Here is a 20,410-nt window from a genome sequence, read left to right as displayed (position 1 = left end):
TTATACATTGGTTTCCCTAATATCCACAATTAATCTATACACATTTATGAATTAGCAGTTTTTTTTAAAACTGTTGATATTTAAATTTTGTCATTTCAACAAGTTTTTATCTAGTTTTATTATTCTGTTTAACGAAAATGTGTGATTTTCTGATGTTGATGTATACTTCTATTTTTGTATGTCTGACATCTTTAAAATGGTAGTGACATATACATTTTCTTTGGTTATTAATTGAATTAAACTATACTGAGTGGAAATTAATAACGTTTTTCCACTTTTAACCACTAATATTGATAAGTCACATGAAGATGGAGCTACCTTAAAAGCGAAAAGTTATGAATTCAAACGAAATTGCAGATATCTGCCTTTTGTCATTCGATGCGACACTTTGCGAATAAAAGCGAAGCGAAGCTCTACGATCAATAACATGTACAAGGTTTGGACCTACCCTAGCGTTCTATACATAATAAACACTGCGCGTACATATTACCTGGAATTGCAAAACTGCGTTCATTCGTAATCGAAAATTATCTCCCTAAAATATATGATCAGAATACGTTTCCAGTGATGCTGCTTCGTTTTGAATAGATGATAATATTAGAGAAAGAAAAGTTGCCTTGTAAGAAGTTCACAATATCATTTCTAACTGATCTCTAGCGTAGTATAGTATAACACAAATCAATTATTTACTGGCCACACCAAGAAAACAAAAATGTACACTCAACCTGTTTTGTGAAAATATAAATTAAATTTCCATCAAGATATCATTTCAAACAACAAAAAAGATAATATTGCTTAAAATAGTAATTTATATGAAAAACTTTTAAATATCCTGTTGTAGATCATAATTTTCGATGTAAAATTGGCTTGATTTCTCCTGCAAAGTTCCAGCCTAGCTTCCAATCCTTAACAATAGTACCATATGTTGTTAATTAAAATGTTTGTTCTCATTTCATGAATACTAAAACAATAGCCAATTGGCTCAACTCCAAAGCTGAAGTTTCTAATCAATAGAAAATTGTACCTAAACAATCCCCATGAAATAAAACGAGTTTATAGATGCGTTAAGACATAATATCTTTTCATTTCAAAATTCTAAATATTATTTGTGTCTCCAAATATCTACATAAATCGTTATATTTTTTGGAAATGTAGGCATTTTTTAATTAAGTTTTAACGTTAAAATGTTCGAATTTGTTAGGGGGTGTTTTCAAGGTAACAGGACAGCTTTTTCTATGTATAGCACATGATACTAACATGTTGGGCACTGTACTAGAAATTATGCTGATCGAGTTGGGCAGAATTTATGCGATAAGATATTTCCGTTTTGTAGATGTTTCTGAAAACACCGAACGCATAATTAATGTTTTGTCTACGGTCGACACAGTTTAAAATCAAATATATATTTATCTCTTAAATGAAATAGAACAAATTCTTTATAGCTTAACAGTACTGGACACAACAAGTCCCAGGTGATCAAGTAATGATAGAATGGTCCAATCCCGCACTTTATACACCGGTAGGAGTTCAAACTACGGACGCCGATTTCTTTCAGCGTCAACATTGAAATCCCAGGAATATCTATTATTCCACTGTCAAAATTCCAAAAAAATGTAATGTTCAATAAATTCAATCAGATTCATTTGCTAATATGTCCATGGTGATCTCATCGTCTTTCCTTTTGTATTTCCGGAAAAAGTAAACCGCCCCTCCTCCTAACACGAGACCAAATATAAATACACCAAACGATGTCCCCAGAAGAAGGCCTGTAAGTAAAGATAAATGACAGGCCACATTAATTCTGTAAAGCTTGAGAAGTGTTGCTTATTTGTAATTTGTTAATTGAAAAGCTGCTTTTACCTAAATCTGAGTGAGATGACTGTGGTGATAAATTTCTGTAGATTACTTTGGAAGTATTACTTGGTAATGAAGATGAAGGGTTATAGACTCCTAGAAATAATATAATATAAAAGCATAGAATAAATGATAAAATAAAAGCATCATATATATATATATATATATATATATATATATATATATATATATATTGGAGAAGGCTTATATAGGCTGCAAGCCTGCTGCCTAATCCATTTGTTTCATACATAATAAAATATTGTTTAAATTAAATATATATATATATATATATATATATATATATGACTTTCAATATATCTATCATCAACCCTTAAAATTCATATGACAATTCAAAGCTTAAGCCTTTCCTTAGAAACACATTTGAATGAATATTTCAAAGCCGTCAGTGTATTCCTGCTAGAATATAATAAGTGATAAACTTTCTACTTACTTATGTAAAGGTTGCAGAGGCCACTTGAGGAGATGTACCCTGGACCAACCTGTCTTGGGGTTTGAGTCATTAATTTACACTGCTTGTATTTATCACAGTAAGCGAAGGTTCGACAATGCACATCTTCCTCTTCTACACACAACTTCGCACATTGATCCACCGATACTCCATCAAACTCTAAAACTTTCCCAAAGTTCATCTGTTTTCCCTCCACAAATTTAAAGTCGTCGATATATTTTCCTTTAAATGACAAGATGATTTTCTTGATGGTCCCTCCACGTAAGTACATGTATTATACAATAAGACATTTATTCATTAAACGTGGATGTATAAAGTTTAGCTTGTAAGTCTTCCTAAGAGAAAAATTTATCTTTACAGCTGATGGTTACCTGCCAAGTTTTCGACAGCTTAAATAATATTTCGGTACTTTATTACAAATGTGAAACATACATAGGAAATGTTTTGTTTGTTATTTCACGTCCCATTTCAGAATTGATCACTCGTATAGGGACACCACCTGTAGTGTATGAAGTGTCACTGACTTTTGCTTAAAATCCACCTATGACGTCATTCTTTTGTTCGAACACTCCATTATTTTTCAGGAATGGAGTGTTCGGAAAGTAGGTCAACCTTTATACAAGTAGATATAAATGCATGCAACAAAAGAATGAAAAACGTAAGACATGATTAAAATGCACAAAGTTTAGTTTTTATTAAGGTGGATTTTAAGTGGGTCAATGTACTCGTATCACTCCATTCCTTAAAAGCAATGGAGCGATACTCGTACATTAACCCTTACATAGTACCCAGGTCGTGGCAATGATAGTTCTCAATCATTCGAACGCCTGCCGTGACATGGGACCTCACGTTTTAAAGCCATATCCGCAAGACCCGTCACGTTCACTTCTGAAGCTGCGTGTTTGTCGGAAAAACATTCATTAACTGTGTTAAACGTCTTGGGTATAATGCAGCCTCCGGAATCAAGAATATATCCCGAACCTCACCGTTGCTAACCACAACATGCCGCGACCGGTAAAAAAGGAACAAGACTGTTTTAGAAACACTATAAATTTAGAATATCTGTAATGATAGTGAAACATATGGGTTATCTACTGCTAGTCAGAGGAAACCACAATATTTAGTTTGATCTCTGAAGGTACTGGGCAGATTTTCTAAGTAACTAGTCATTCGAGTCATAATCTTTGAACTTGTCACTTGAAAACCACTTGGAGTCATCTGCTATTTAGGAGATATTAGTTTACAAGGTGTTTTTGTCTGTCAAACACAGGATTCTGTAGATATTGATCGAACAATATCTTCCTACCTTGTGATATCAAAATTAATAGGGATCATCTACTCTTCAGAGCAAACCAGTATACCAAGTTTGATATCTGTCAAGTAAAGAGATCTTAAGATATTAAGCAAATAACTCTTGATCTATCGACTGACCGATTACATAACCGATAGGTTGTGAGTTAGAGCCCCGCTCGTGCCATGAACCCTAACCCTAACCCTAACCCCGTCTTATTCAAACCTAAGACGGTAAAATAGGTAGTGGTTGCTCCTTCTGCAAATGATCGGCATTTAAAAGTGATAATTACGGGTCTTTCGGGTATGGCCTTAAAAATGAAGGTCCCATGTCGCGACAGGCGTTGGCACGTTAAAGAACGTCTCAATATGAGTGAAAAGTTCTCGAAATGATGTAAAACAACTAACCAACCGACTGGCATACTGACCGACAGGTGCAAAGATATGCGCCCTCCTTTTTTCAAGGGGGACATAAAAATGAAAATCAAGTGCTTTTCTCTAAAGATCGTTAGTTACTCACGTGAATAGTGATTACAATTTGGGGTTTTCTCAAACACTGCATTTGGTGCGTCTAGTTCATGCGTATTTTTCAATCTACATGTTTTGGAGTCTGAGCAGTAGTCAAATGATTTACAACTACCAGTAACCGTGCACTCTTTTGCGCAGAGATTCGGGGTGGGCACTGCCATGATGACGTTGTCAGCATTTGTGGGAAAGGTGGTTCCGGGCTTCGCATTATAATGGTCCAAATATTGCCCTAAGAGGAGAAATCAACATACCTATAATTTCATTAATAGTATACTGTAAAAATAATGGCTGAAATACTAGCGAACATGTAGTTGATCATGATACAGTTACATGTGATTGATAGTTTCTTCCAAATAATTAAATGGTTAATTGCTCAATAAACATAAGTAATACAATTTGTAGGAAATAGAATATTCCTGTAAATGCAGAGAATGTAATTATACAACAACATGAATGTCCCTACTTGTATACAGATCGCAGAATTTGTGAGGTTGAACAAACGTCTGGTTCAAATCTGGATGAACCTTGCTAAGAAGACAGAGCTTCTGTCCCGTGCAATACACAAAAGACTGGCAGTCAAATAGTTCTTCCGTAAGACACTCAGTGGCACAGTCGTCCACAGCAATACCATTCAGTGAGAAGTCGCTCTTAACCATTATAGAATTCTGCTTGTATTCAGTGAAGTGCTTCATCATCGGACCTATCAAAATTAAGGTAAGGAAATCAACAAAACGAACCAATTTAAAATTATTCTGGTTTGAATTTGTACATTGATGACATTTGACAAAAATAACTGATTCTCACCACCCTGACCGCCGTCACTGGAACTCGATAGAATGTCTTTAATGGAAGCTGCTTTGTAAAGTGTCTGAAATCAATTTTTATCAATATGAAATAATAAATTTTTCCTCTAATTTTCTTCTTTAAACTTTCAACACTATAGCACTTTAATCTATATATCCCGTGGGGATCCGGGATGGTATAGTCCCTCAAAACCCCTTGCTTGTAGAAAGAGGCGACAAAATGGGACAGTCCTTCGGATGAACCGCAAAAACCGAGACCTTGTGTCACAGCAGGAGGGGCACGATAAAGATCCCCCTTTATTCAAAGGCCGTAAGCGCCGAGCATAGGCCTACATTTTGCAGCACTTTACCGGTAATGGTGACGTCTCCATATGGGTGAAACATTCTCGATCATTAATCTACATTAATATATAAAAAAAACTGCACATGTTTATGAATAATCTGTACTAAAAAAATAATAAAATCCTTAATTAACCTGACGGGAATATTTTGTCACTCACAGTGTGATTATTGGCACTAATTACAACTCTCAACTGACCACCATATACTGCATTTTTGAGGTTGCTGTAGGCCACCACCAATGTAGGAGCCGGAACCGAGGAGGCGTTCACCGTTTCTTTTCAAAAGAAAAATCATATACATAACATTTCTTTGAGCATGGAAAATAGTTAAGGAAAAGATGATTCATTATATTGCGGTGTGCATCGAAATTACAAAGGTAAACCAAACAAACCAAAGAAACGAATCTGTAACAAAGAAACGAATGTGTAACGAACAATCGAATGTGTAATGTGTAATAAACAAACGGGTGAATGAATGATATTGCATGTTTTGTACATATTCTTAGAATCACTTACTAGAATAATGTTGACAAGAATTGTTGACTGACGGTGCGTTTCCAGTGGAAACATGTTGTCTGCTTAGGTAACACTTGTTGGTTTCGGAACAGTAGTCAAAACTATTGCATGGAAACCGATTTATAGATAGACAGGCATTGGCACATTCGTCCGCAGATTTCAGATTTGCAAACAAGGCGTCACTACCAAGATTCTTGACAGGTGTCGGAAATTTTGTGAACTCCGCTAATAATAAAATTTTCGAAGACATTATCATACTCATCCATATTTTAGTTTGAATCACCACACACAGTAATACTTACTTAAATATGGCGTCCGTCCCAGAATTGTTGCTGAAACGTATATATTGAAAGGGTCATAGTTGATAGAAAGTTCTTGGAAGCGCAGGATCGATGCACCTGATGCTCTTGACATCTGTTCTAAGGTTTCTAATTGGAACACTTTCTCATAGATATCCAAATACGGATGATACTGTCCTTTTCAAAAATAGAAATAGTGAATACAATCTTTGGATACTTTGAAACATGTGTCTAGAATTTGATCTTTCAATTGAGACAATCTTACAGTCTGATATTCATACCTGGAAAAGTTAGCCGAAACTGATGCTGATCTGTGGCTGTGAAACATTTTCTAACGTCGAACAGTGATAGATCGGGTTCGAAGTACTCAAAATCGTAGTAATTTGTGGTAATTACTAATGCTTTCTACAGAAATAAGGCACAGTTGATATAAGATTTGCACAGTTAAAATCTCAACAATGTTTTCACTATACACTGAAATTGTATCCAAATCATACCTCAATGATAATCATGTCAGTCTTGACCAAATATTGTTTGGTATCACCAGCATCGCTACTTGCACTCTCCACCCAACCATTCTATATATTGGCAGATAAATTGCATAGTCAATTTAGGAATATGTTGTACCGAAAATTAGCCAATAATCGAAAAGGATTTAAAACCTACCGTTATAAAATAGTATTCGACAATAGCTGTGAACCGTCCGTTTAAACCAGGCATTGTATAATTTTTAAGTACAGCTTCATATACATTTGTCAAGAAATCTCTCACAGTTCTCTGTAAAAGGATATAGGATGACAGTCAGTCAAATGCAGACAGCATGTTTCAGAAGTGCACAAAAATGTCACATTAAAAATAAATCTCATTTCTTATTAACGCGCTTCATGATAGTGTACCGGCGTGAAGTCTTGTGGTTTATACTCTCATGCATTTTCAAAAACGAAATTCAGTTCCAATGTTTTTTAACATATTACATATTATGTCTTCATGAATTTATTTTAAAAACTTCTACGCGAGAAGAAAAAATATCTTGCTGTGGCCTTCAATGCGACATTTAGATATATCGACGACGTTTTATCTATTAACAATACTAATTTTTATTCATATGTCGATTCGATATATCCTTGTGAACTCGAAATAAACGACACCACAGAGTCAACCACTTCTGTTTCATACTTAGATATTTTATTGAAAATATATATTAACGGTAAACTAACAACTCAACTTTATGATAAATGGGATGATTTCAGCTTCTCCATCGTCCACTTCCCATATTTATGTAGCAATATTCCATTATCACATGCATACGGTATTTACATTTCTCAACTGATTCGATACGCAAGAGCTTGTTTTGAGGGTGATCAGTTTTAGGCAGGCTACTGACAAAACAAATTGATGGTGCAGGGGTTTCAACAATCTCGTTTAAAGTCAGCATTTCGCAAATTCTATGGTCGTTATAACAATCAAGTTTGCCAATATAACCTATCATTGGGTCAAATGCTGTCTGATTTGTTTCATACCGATTGTTAGGCCGTTCTTGGTACACTAAATTTGACTACGGATAACTCGGTTTACCTGATCAAGATATATGGCTCACGGAGGGTGTGACCGGTCGACAGGGGATTCTTACTTCTCCAAGGCACCTGATCCCATCTCTGGTATATCCAGGGGTCCGTGTTTACCAACTCTCTATTTTGTTTTACTTATAGGAGTTTTGAGATTGATCACTGTTCATTATCTTCACCTTTCATATGTGGGAAATTCAAATCGTTAGAATAAGCATGTTATATTTGATTGAAACCCGCATTGTTTACAACTTCAGCGCGTTCATGAGGAAATGCCTATCAATACACTTTGTAAAGATTTCACAGGAAAACTTTGGAGATTTAAATAGTATCATATAATCCAAACTCAGGACTCCATTGAATTGAAATATTGTCAAAGCTTTCATGGTTTATTCTCGAGCGTGTACGATTGCATGTTATTCTTTACTATATCTATTGACTTTAATCCTATGTGTATATTCAATATACAATGTAGCACATGCATAGTGTTAGCAGCATATGTTTTGTTTCATTCTAGTCAAATTCATTTTCGAAATATTTTTAAAACATTTAGTCTTCATGTTGTCATAAGGTTTTCTTCTGTGATATTACCTATATAATTATACATTTTGCCAATTGAAATAAAACTTTGCCAAAACAAATATGTACCTGGCCAATAAAACGCATTTGGGGTGTCAAATGAAAAACGTCCATTGGACTCTTCAGTTTCACCACATACGAACCACGAGTGATTAATTCGGAGAAATCCAGGGTACTGTCGAAGGCTCCGGGTTGTATTGCAGACATTGTACAGTTCTCATAAAACCTATCCAATGCATACTGAATTCCTAAGTTCATAAAAGAACACTAAGAATGATGTAGGCGAGTTCACAGAATTCTGACAATTTGTAAGTTATGGTTATAAGATTTTCGACGTCGAGTTTACCTGTGTTGTAGTCATGAATGGTTGTCATCGGATTGGTGGAGTAGAAAGGACCGGTGGGCTTTGTATTGTGGAAGTCGTATCTGACTAGTTTATAGTCTTGACTGTACCACACCTTCAAAAACATCGTCAACAACAATGTGATTAACATCTACAAGACACACAGATAACAAAATGAATCCTTGATATCCAAGTCCATTTCAATGTTTAAGGTACCTTTGAGACAAACACTTGTCCATACTGTGGTATAACAATCTCCTGACTATAGGAAAAGAAATCTTTAATAACAGGTACTGCTGTAGGTTGGATCCAACCTATAAAATGAACAAAATAAGATCAATGATATTTGTAAAGTCTGTGTTTGTACAAGTTGTGACGAGATTGAACTGTAATATCACTTACCATAGGTGATGGTAAGATCGACTCCAACATAGGTTCTCAACTGAAAAACCCCAAAGTACTCATCATTTTTACAATACCCTGTAATTATGCAACCTTTTCTACTTGAATCAGAAATGACGATCTGTTCTGTGCGTATTTTTCATTCAGAGAGAAATTATTTCTTACAGGAACGGAATCTATGATGGTTTGTACCAAGTACTGCTTCGATAAAATGGCCTTCCTTAGTGAAGCATAAGCATCATATATGGTTTTCTCCGTCACTGAGAGACCATTAACAGTTCCTACAGGAAAAAAAAAACATTGAGTGCTTCAATCAATAATCACATATGAAAGGCGAAGATAACGAACAGTGATCAATCTCATAACTCCTATAAGCAATACAATATAAAGAGTTGAACAAACACGGACCCCGGATATATCAGAGGTGGGAGCAGGTGCCTAGGACGACTAAGCATCACCTGTCGATCGGTCACACCCGCCGTGAGCCCTCTATCTTAATCAGGTAAACGGAGTTATCCGTAGTGAAAATCAGTGTGCCAAGAACGGCCTAACAATCGGCATGAAACACGTCAGACAGCATATTTCCCGATGACAGGTTGTATTGGCAAACTAAATCGTTATAACGACCATAGAATTTGCGAAATGCTTATTTTAAACGAGACCCCTGCACCATCAACTTGTTTGTCAGTAGCTTGCCTCGATTTAAAAACTGACCATACGCAGAACAACCTCTTGCAAGCGTATCGAATAAGTTGAGAGATGTAAACACCATATGCAGGTGATAATGGAATATTGCTACATAAATATGGAAAGTTGACGATGGAGAAGTTGAAATCATCCCGTTTGTCATAAAGTTGAGTTGTTAGTTTGCCGTTAATATCTACTTTCAGTAAAATATCTATCCCGTGGGGATCCGGGTTAGAATAGGTCATCAGTACCCCCTTGCTTGTCGTAAGAGGCGAATAAATGGGGCGGTCCTTCGTATGAGACCGCAAAAAACCGAGGTTCCATGTCACAGCAGGAATGACACGATAAAGATCCCTCCCTACTCAATGGCCATAAGCGCCGAGCATAAGCCTAAATTTTGCAACCCTTCACCGGCAGTGGTGACGTCTCCATATGAGTGAAATATTCTCGAGAGGGACGTTTAACAATATTCAATCAATCAATCAAATATCTAAGTATGAAGCAGAAGTGGACGACTCTGTGGTGTCTTCTATTTCGAGTTCACTGGGATACATCGAATCGACATATGAATGAAAATTATTATTGTTAATAGATAATACATCGTCGATATATCTAAATGTTGAATTGAAGGCCATAGCAAGATGTTTTATCTTCTCAGGTAGAAGTTTTTGAATAAATTCTGCTTCATAGGAATATAAAAACAGGTCAGCTAACAAAGGAGCACAATTCGTGCCTGTGGGGATTCCAACAGACCGTTGGAAGACTTGATCACCAAAGACCACGAATATATTGTCAATGAGGAACTCCAGCATATTTTTCATTTCAACTTCAGAGTACTTGTTATGAGAGTGGCGTTTAACAACGTAATTTTTTGATATTTGATCATTCGTCTGATATACTCTTACCATGCTTTTAATTTCTCATTTAACACTTATTAATGTTTTAAATAATCCACGTTTATAGACATGAAAGGATATCATACTTGAAAAGTGATCACATCCGCCTCCTTGGACAAGATGACTGGAACCTTCTGATATGTGTCGTCTGCTCAGTCGGCACGAGCCCTGACTATTTCCAGGACAAAGGTCAAAACTATTGCATGTGAAGTTGCCAAATTCAACACATAGCTTAGCGCACATTGACGGATCAATGATGTTTTTAAACATGATGTCGTCCACAAACTCAGATCTTTGTCCTTGGGTGTACGTAAATTGTGCTGCAAAAGTAAAATGCCTTTTTCATGTATCTCTGTTATACATGTATGCAACTTGGCAATATTTTCCCCCATTCATCAAAGAAAACAAAGCCAAGAAAATGAAGATGTTCAACCGCAAAACATCCAAAATTCTTATATCTCTTACAAAACTTAAAATATTCAATTATAGTGGTATATTTGACCACTTCTCATTCAACCTGTAGGAGATGTTCTGTCTAAGAGTGTTGCTAGGAGATACACATCCGCCATATCGTACTCTACACGGACATCTTGGACACGAAGAGGTGACACGTACATGATTTTGTCCAGTTGTTGCCTAGCGTTGTATATGAACGAGTCCGTGAGTGCAGGTTGTAGTACCCCTGTAAGAGTTTAACCTTTGTTAATCGTTTGTTATCTCAAGTACAGCACTATAGAATCATGCTTTGTCAAATGGTTCAAGAAACATCATGTTAAATGCACTATATGTGAAATGTTTATTTTCATTAGTACCCAGACAAATTGCTAAATCATTGAAATAATTACTGCACAGCTATAAAACGTTTTTCGATCGAGTAATCATCATTTCAAACTTTCAGTCGCTAAAAATTAAAGGGATTAGATCAGTTGGATAAAATGAAATGATGAAATGAAAATCAGTAATTGATGTCAATTTTGACCTTATGCATAGCACTCATGGTTATAGCAATGACGATCCCATTACCGTTTTGTCGCATGCCATGACGTGAGTTCTCCGTTTTAGGGTCATATCTGAAAGAACCGTAACTTTAGCTTCTAATAACTATACCAGTCAATCGCAAGCCTTTACTTATAGTCGAACTGATTGTAACCAAACTTTCATGAATGTTACCTTTGTAGAAACATTCGAGCTCCTGATTTTGGTGTAGATTTTACTACGGTTATTTTGTAAATTACATTATCCCCCGTTAGAGGGAATGAGTGTGAGAGAGATTATTAAACACACTAATTTTCTCCATCTTCATATTTCCTTCCTGAACACCCCCCTAAATAGTCCAGGATCGTAAAATGTTCCGGAAACAAAAGCGTCAATATTTCAAATCGACTTACAAAATGTGAAGGTCCTCTACGACTTGTTGCATCGTTACAAATAATTTGTAAATTATCAAATATTTGTGATTTATCTGTGATATTTGTAAAATTATCTGTGATATTTGTAAATTATTTGTGATATTTGTGAATTACTTTAGATTAGGTATTTCTATCAGTTACAAGCTCGGTAGATGTGCTTCTGGTTATGTGCTCGTTTCTCCCCGCGGGGAAACCACAAACACAATACATCTTAAGTATTGAAGTAACATATGGAATATCTCATGAAACATTTGCTGTCATATCGTTGAACATCACGTACCAGGAAATCTGATTTTGAAATGAACTTTGGCAGTTTGGGAATAACAAGAGGATACGTCGAAGTTTGAAAGATCTGGGTGATTGCCGTCAAAGTCCATGATGTTCATAACTTGGCGGAAGCCCACCTAAAAGATAGACAAACTGTGGTTTAACTGATCACATATAGTAATGTTTACTTTTAACAATTAATTACTAGTATTTGTACGTATTCAATTTCCATACACGTACCTTGTCCATGTCGATGGTAATTTGGATGGGAACATCACGAGTAGCTGCGTTGCCATCATTCGGATAATTATGATCATTATTCTATAAAATGAAATATCACGTTCTCATTCATATCATAATTCAAATAAAACACATGCTAGACAAAACTCATGACCAATGTACAAACAATGCTTTATCTTCTAAGATTACCTCAAACAGTTAGTTACTTTTATAACTGTTTAAAATCGGAAAAGGTGAAAGTGTAAAAACATTATACAGAAAGAAAATAGAATTTTACAGAAAGAAAATAGAATTTATACAGAAAGAAAATATAGAATTTTTCAGAAAGAAAATAGAATTTTACAGAAAGAAAATAGAATTCAATTGTGGCGTTCGCCGTCCCCATTTCCTCCACGTAGTACGGTCTCTTAGCTGAGAACACGTCACAGGTCAGTTGTCGACACGGACGCTGAAAGTACAAAGACATTATCATTGTCAGAATCAGTAACACAAACTTTGTGAATGATTGCATATCTACAATATGCTGTCAATTCCTAAATATACGCGAGGAATCTATTATCGTGTAATTTCGCGAGAAGCATCACTCTTGAAATAAAATTACTCACTTTTATTTCTATATTGGTAAATATATGTAAAGACTCTTGATCAACAGAGCAGGAAGTAATCAAGGAAGTATAGTTTTAACTCAAAAGTCCATGAATTTACGTACCAACGAAATTTTAGTATGTTTCCACAGAACTACAAAATTTGATGACCACGAAAGATAATCAGTGCACAGTTTCATAATATACAGCAATTTACTTTGATTGATAATTTAATATATTGTCTTACCTGTCCCACAAAAGTAAAATTGGAGTCGATAGAAAACAACTGCAGGGGATTTTTCATATGTAGTACATATGAGCCGTTGGTTTTGAAGGCAGACATGTTTTCTGAGGCCCCGAAAGCTGTCTTTGGCAAACTCAAAACAGAGCAGTTCCCATATACATTATCCTTGATGTATCGTACACCTAGATAGATAATGAAGGTTTCAATTGCGTCAAACTTTGATCATAAGGTTTGCTAAATGATTCTGATATCTGTAAACAAATACAACTGTATAACACAGGGTCTTAAGAAGTTGCCGCGTATTGCATGCAGACAGGTTTCTTCTTTTTAATCTACCTTTTTGCACTTCAGAGATATAAAAATATTATTTGCCCATGAATACTTGATTATAACAAATTATTATTCTACTTTTTCTAAATTATATAATTATCATAAGTACGTTTTAATGAAGACACCAAGTCTCTCTATTCCTCATATCAGCATTATTTCAATAATTAATCTTTTTGATTTTCTTCAATTTAATTATAGATTTATTAGTTTCAAATTAAATAAATATCATATTTTTGAAATTCGTTTTTGAAAAAGAAGTTACTAGTAAGTACCAAAGGATAAAGAAAAAAATCCATGAGCAACTCTTATACACATTGCTTTGAAGATTCATTGATATATTTCACCCTTTAAATAAGTAAAATCTTATCTTGGGACCTGCATTGAAGTCTTGTACTTCCGTCAGTGGATTGATGTTGTACGTAGGCGGACCCGGACTCAGAGGTCGATAGTCAGTCCTCACCAGTTTGTACTTTTCATCGTACCAAACCTTGACATCGAAACGAAAACAAGAAAAAAAGCCCATTACTTTCATCGTACCAAACCTTGACGTCGAAACGAAAAGAAGAAAAAAAAGCCCATTACTTTCATCGTACCAAACCTTGACATCGAAACGAAAACAAGAAAAAAAGCCCATTACTTTCATCGTACCAAACCTTGACGTCGAAACGAAAAGAAGAAAAAAAAGCCCATTACTTTCATCGTACCAAACCTTGACATCGAAACGAAAACAAGAAAAAAAGCCCATTACTTTCATCGTACCAAACCTTGGCATCGAAACGAAAACAAGAAAAAAAAGCCCATTACTTTCATCGTACCAAACCTTGGCATCGAAACGAAAACAAGAAAAAAAGCCCATTACTTTCATCGTACCAAACCTTGGCATCGAAACGAAAACAAGAAAAAAAGCCCATTACTTTCATCGTACCAAACCTTGGCATCGAAACGAAAACAAGAAAAAAAGCCCATTACTTTCATTGTACCAAACATTGTCAACGAAACGAAAACAAGAAAAAAAGCCCATTACTTTCATTGTACCAAACATTGTCAACGAAACGAAAAAAAAGAGACACAATACTTTCATCGTACCAAACACTGTCATCGAAACGAAAACAAGAAAAAATACCCAATACTTTCATCTTACCCAGCATTGTCAACGAAATGAAAACAAGAAAAAATATCCAATACTTTCCTCGTACCAAACCTTGACATCGAAACTAAAACAAGAAAAAATACCCAATACTTTCCTCGTACCAAACCTTGACATCGAAACTAAAACAAGAAAAAAGACCCAATACTTTCAACGTACCAAACCTTGACATCGAAACGAAAACAAGAAAAAACAGCCAATACTTTCTCTTATCTTGATGTTATCATATTACGAGAAATCTCTTGTCTGCAGAATATAATATTTTTTAACATTTCTAGAAACACTACTGTGTACAGTAAAACACGCTTATAACAAATACGCTTATAATGAATTCACTCTTATTGTGAAATGATATATATTCCTTTAAAAGAGGAAAATAACAAAAATATTAGATATAACGAAGTTTGGCTATAATGAACTGTTTTTCATTGGCCCTGAAGGTTTGCTATAACTGAAATGAAAACTATAATTGTGGAATATAAATGTTTGTTGTATGAATGGTTTGTACTACGCTTACATCAACCGTGGTCACCAAGTCGATAACTGGATTGACAACTTCCATTCTGTAGTAAAACTGGGCTGGAATCGGAGGAAGCCCGCGAGTACTCTGTCGTCCTGGACAAATTACTCCCACTGGCGTCTACAAGGACAATTTATATCTTATCTTTAAAAGAGGTGAATATCTTATGTTTTCATTTTGAAATCCATTTTAGCATGAATGTCGTTTGATATTTTATACATTTTCATCGCTTTGTGGTGTGATTATTTAAAGTCTCCTTGTAACTTCAGTTATAAAACCTCATGTATGAAGGAAGACCTAAGACATTGGGTAATTTTGGCATTGTGATATTACAATGTATTCACTGGTGTTGAATTCCATCAATTATTTTTTTCTAAGAAAACCATGCCGTGGTAATATTTTGATAATGTAAATTTATTTGAAATTACAAATTAATTCTGACCATTTTTGGTACAATCAAATCAGTACCTCAAAAACAGTTGTGATGTCATCGGGCAGCGAGGGCGAAAAGCTATAGTAATCATACACATGGTGCATGGGGCCCGAATACCCAGGTCCCGTTACTTCCGCACGAACAGGCACACTAACAAAGCCGGATGACGTATTCCAAACTCCTTCCGCTGTAAGAAATAATATAACATCCATCGTACAAGCCTGAATATGTATGTGACGTCATAAAAATAGCCTCTCAGCTGATACAAAATTACCAGGGCACTGCAAAAGTCACATCAATTCAAATATTTTAACCTACGGTGAATGATGGGTCATTGTAAAAATAAATTTATAAACCATATCTTAGCATTAAAGAAATATATGAAAAAAGAACAGTGATCAAATGTCATCAAAACTATTATAAAGAATATAAAATTACATGTAAAAAAAACAACAACAACCCCACACAGGGCAAACACGGACTCCTGGAAACTCTGTTTCCTAAGAGGAGTGAGATTTCCCTATTGAACGGTCACACAGTATACAATACATAACATTGAAATGTATAAGAACGTAATATAAAGGAAAACTTTATAAGTACACTCCCCCATACCTGAGAAGTAGTAATCGACCGTATACGTTCGATTTGACTGTGCCCATTTCATGCAAGATTTCCAATGATCAACAACTATTCCCCGCACACTGTCCTGGCCAATATACACCTGAAAATACATATATTTGTTTTTTATTTCGGAATCGATTCCTATAATTATTGTGCATTTTAAAGGATAAAAAACAAAACTTTTATTGTGAAATTTTGCTCAGAATAAGCATACTTCGCTGTAACTACTGCCAAACTTGAATGCGAAGCTGCTGTCCCTAACATGCATTGTGCCATCGTCTCTCATTTCACCGAACAGAGCCAGTCCCATCGACGAATTAATGCTTCCCACTCTACAGAATCCGTCTAAAACACAACTCCACATTAATACGATTTACGGTAATCCGCATTAGAAACGGCAAAATATGTCTCTGCCTTTCTAAATCATAGTCGTGTGATTACAGTCGTTGCTGGTGACGTTTCAATATGAGTTAAAAATTCTCGACGCGACGTAAATCAAACATTCATTTATATTCATAAGTAATGTTTTAAAGGAAATTGCCACTCGTACTGCATCTACAAAGAGCAGCATTGCCCTCGATTGATGACGAATACATTGCCCTCGATTGATGACGAATACATTGCCCTCGATTGATGACGAATACTTACTTGTGACGTAGAAAATTTCATTGGTATCAAAGCTGTAGATATTACTTCCTTCAATGGAATTCTTGAGAGTGTCGATCCTCACGCGGTTACCGTCATAGTCATAGTACTCCACCAGGTCCACGGTCGTGTTTTTGTCTATTAGGTTTAGTTCAATCCTTGTCTGGAAAGTGGACGGAAGTTGGGGTAGTTTGGGCGCCGACTGGGATGACGCTACAGACGATAGACGGCAGTGAAAATCAAAATTTCTCCCCCTCTGTCGTTAGTTTCATATCAAGATTTTTTGCTTACAGATTTACTTTGTACATACATGTATATAGAAAATAAATTATATTTGTACAATCCTTTAACTTATGCAGATGTATGTATTAACAATAGTATGACCATGTGCACATGAAGTATATCATTCTAGATACTGCTACATTGTATTTCAATTGTCGTCAGATAGGTATACGATATACTTCTGTGATTTAATGCACTGTGCTATATACATGTAATCCAATATACTTTAAAATAATTCATTATGAAAAAATATCGTAGTATTCCTCTACGACTTCGAGAAATATATAGTGTAATTTAACGTTTACTGAATAATGCTACATCTCCGGTGCTTTTGCCTTTGATGTCTCTTTAAATTGTAATGATGGCCCATTTTCTTATGAATGTGCTGTAGTTGTTACATTGTAACAATGCGCGTAGGAATGTTGATAAATATAGTTCGTCTACTTTAACGACTGGGAATTCTGACAGAAATGGAAGCTGGATGTAAAACCCCGGTAAAAGAATTAAAATTCGGTTTTGAAAATTCATGAGAGTATGAATTGCAATGCTCCTAGCCGACATTCTTTTCATGAAACACTAACGCTCTTCATGAGGTATCCCGTCATGAAGTGTTGCAGTTCATACCCTCGTGTATTTTTAAAAATGAAATTCATTACTTAATTCCTATTCTGATCCTGGGTCATATATATTCATACAATTACATTCATCGAGTCATGATGTCCTTACCTGTGGGTGCTGCAACATTGTCACAAAACGAAGCGACAGTTACTGTCCAACTCCCAAGAAGAAGGACTAAGATATCTACCTATGGATGTAATACAGATGAGCAAGGTTAGTTTCACACCAATTAAAGTATAAAAAAGACCTAAAACATTCAAATGTTATACATCGTCATATATATCAACAAACCGCCATTTTGGAGTATCTTTATCCGTACATCGCATGTGATATTGTTATCGGAGATACCAGCGTTTGTCAAACGTCAGAGTTGTCTGATTAAATAACAATAGACATATCTATCAACACGTGTAGCTGATTAGGATTCAAAAAGAAAACTTACAAGCATAAATGATTCAGTGCAATAACCTCTTCTCTATTTTCCCCTCGTTTTAAATACAAGACAGTTATAGACTACAGTATGTATATAGTATGTATGCACTAAGGCCCCCCTATCTCTTCTGTCATTCACAGATTGCTCCAAAAGTTTAATCAGCTCTTTCTAGTCCGATAAAAGCTATAATTGATTATTTGTGGGTACGATTGAATAATCAAACATGTACCTATGTGACACATAACTTTATTGCATGATAGTGAGGGAGTTGTAAAAGTCGTTTCACCCTAGAAAAATCATATTGCCCAAGAGGAAAATGACTTTTCTTTCGATGAATATCTCTTCATATCTCCCGAACATTCATACAATAAATTGTTTGATATTATATCAAAACAAAGCAAGGCTACATGAAATATGCAAAGAAAATAATCCTGGATACCCTCATTGATATGTAGCTGAGCTTGCCCTAAGTCGATGTATTAGAATGTACTAGCTACGAAACAGCGTAACATGATGATAATTTCTTAAGTTTCCTTTCCCCCTGATCTCTTACATCTGATTTGTTGATCTCTGTATCTGTATCTGACGTATCGTGACATCACACTAAATTGCGAATTCAAGATCACGATGATTTCTTTACAGGGCAAACACATGACGATCACGTGACCTTCTCGACCAATCAGATTTTCTTTCATTGATAATAAACGTTCTTGTATGTTTTTGTATGTCTTCTTTCCCCCTTTAGTTTATATATATATATATATATATATATATATATATATATATATATATATATATATACATATATATATATATATATATATATATATATATATATATATATATATATACATGTATAACTATAACTTCATTTTCAAAATAAATGACATTTTTTCAATTCACATCAAAATTCTATCTTTACTGCCCTTATCAAATAACAAGCATAGGCTTACTCGGCAAGATCATATTAATTAAGGAAATTGCATATGAAAGGTGAAGATAATGAACAGTGATCAATCTCATAACTCCTATAAGCAATACAAAATAGAGAGTTTGGCATACACGGACTCCTAAATATACCAGAAGTGGGATCAAGTGCCTAGGAGAAGTAAGCATCCCCTGTCCACCGTATATGTATTATGGTATGAAATAACTTTTATGTAACGTGTTAATTTTGTATATTTTCTATTTATCATGATATGCGTTGAAGAAAACAATATCTGTTTTTGAAGCAGGATGCTGCATATGTGTATGTTTTCTTATAATTACATTCCTGGGTGACAACTGCCACGGTGACCGAGAGGTTAGAGCGTAGCCCCGCATGCGGTAGTCCTGGGTTCGATTCCCGGCCGCGACAGACCCAGGTCGTTAAAACGGATAGTGATAGTTTCATCGCCAAACGCTCGGCATCAGGTGTGAATATCACGGGTCCTCGGAGATGACCTTAAAAACGGATGTCCCGTGTCACAGTAGGTGTGGCACGCTAAAGAATCCTCACTGCTCAATGGCCGTAAGCGCCGAGCATAGGTCTAAATTTGAAGCCCTTCACCGGTCTTGGTGACGTCTCCATATGAGTGAAAAATTCTCGAGCGAGACGTTAAGCAAGATACAATCAATCAATCAATCCTGGGTGACAATTTTCGATCATGTAATTCCAGGGGTTTTGTTTTAGAGCCTCGTGCTTAATGCGTATTGCATGCCTAACCAATCACAGATTGTCATTAGGACGCCTTGGTCATCCTTCTTTGTTTGCTTGGAATAAAAAGGCCGCACAGTTTAACTGTTTACTGGGGAGTAATTCATACTCACCACCCTCCCACACATCCTCCTTTGTAATGTTAATATGCCAGTGTGGTAACCTGATATACAGTAAAACTCGAATATAGCGAACACGGATATAGCGAAATTACGGCTATAACGAAGTGAAAACGATTTCCCCGGCAAATTCATTATGTATTCTATATAAAAATATGCGTCTATAACGAACACGGATATAGCGAATTTACGGATATAACGAAGTAAATTCCTATTCCCCTTGAACTAAAACTGAACGTAAAAATCACCT

General features: G+C 35.5%; 1 protein-coding gene across 4 annotated transcripts; it reads right to left on the bottom strand.

Moving 5' to 3' along the window:
- Positions 1-791: 791 nt before the first annotated feature.
- On the bottom strand, positions 792-18,416 carry LOC125668617 (uncharacterized). Of its 4 annotated transcripts, none has more exons than XM_048902926.2 (31): positions 18,355-18,416; positions 18,021-18,099; positions 17,016-17,225; positions 16,582-16,712; positions 16,359-16,467; positions 15,782-15,933; positions 15,311-15,433; positions 14,022-14,133; positions 13,320-13,498; positions 12,832-12,936; positions 12,489-12,569; positions 12,262-12,385; positions 11,090-11,254; positions 10,659-10,892; positions 9,155-9,270; positions 8,990-9,029; positions 8,804-8,901; positions 8,591-8,702; positions 8,314-8,492; positions 6,767-6,877; positions 6,598-6,678; positions 6,382-6,505; positions 6,104-6,277; positions 5,802-6,026; positions 5,445-5,560; positions 4,946-5,009; positions 4,605-4,841; positions 4,134-4,370; positions 2,306-2,545; positions 1,861-1,950; positions 792-1,766 (listed from the first exon to the last, which is right to left on the bottom strand). In XM_048902926.2, exons 1-31 carry the CDS (start codon positions 18,358-18,360, stop codon positions 1,630-1,632), a joined length of 4,191 nt encoding a protein of 1,396 aa, XP_048758883.2. In that variant the 5' UTR covers positions 18,361-18,416; the 3' UTR covers positions 792-1,629. The 4 variants fall into 4 exon arrangements, with proteins under 4 accessions (XP_048758883.2, XP_048758884.2, XP_048758881.2 ...); XM_048902927.2 differs by lacking the exon at positions 18,355-18,416 and adding an exon at positions 18,204-18,301 and having other exon boundaries at positions 4,254-4,370; XM_048902924.2 differs by lacking the exon at positions 18,355-18,416 and adding an exon at positions 18,204-18,297.
- Between the last annotated feature and the right edge of the window lie 1,994 nt (positions 18,417-20,410).

Source organism: Ostrea edulis, chromosome 4 (assembly GCF_947568905.1).
Source record: "Ostrea edulis chromosome 4, xbOstEdul1.1, whole genome shotgun sequence".
In the NCBI taxonomy this organism is placed as follows: domain Eukaryota; kingdom Metazoa; phylum Mollusca; class Bivalvia; order Ostreida; family Ostreidae; genus Ostrea; species Ostrea edulis.
This window is presented reverse-complemented; position numbering and strand designations above follow the sequence as displayed.

Excerpts from the sequence above, each read along its gene's own strand:
- LOC125668617 (XM_048902926.2), bottom strand. Across the intron at positions 15,934-16,358 it reads GGTCGATTACTACTTCTCAG|CGGAAGGAGTTTGGAATACG; the intron begins GTATGGGGGAGT and ends TATTTCTTACAG. Across the intron at positions 6,878-8,313 it reads AAATGCGTTTTATTGGCCAG|AGAACTGTGAGAGATTTCTT; the intron begins GTACATATTTGT and ends ATCCTTTTACAG.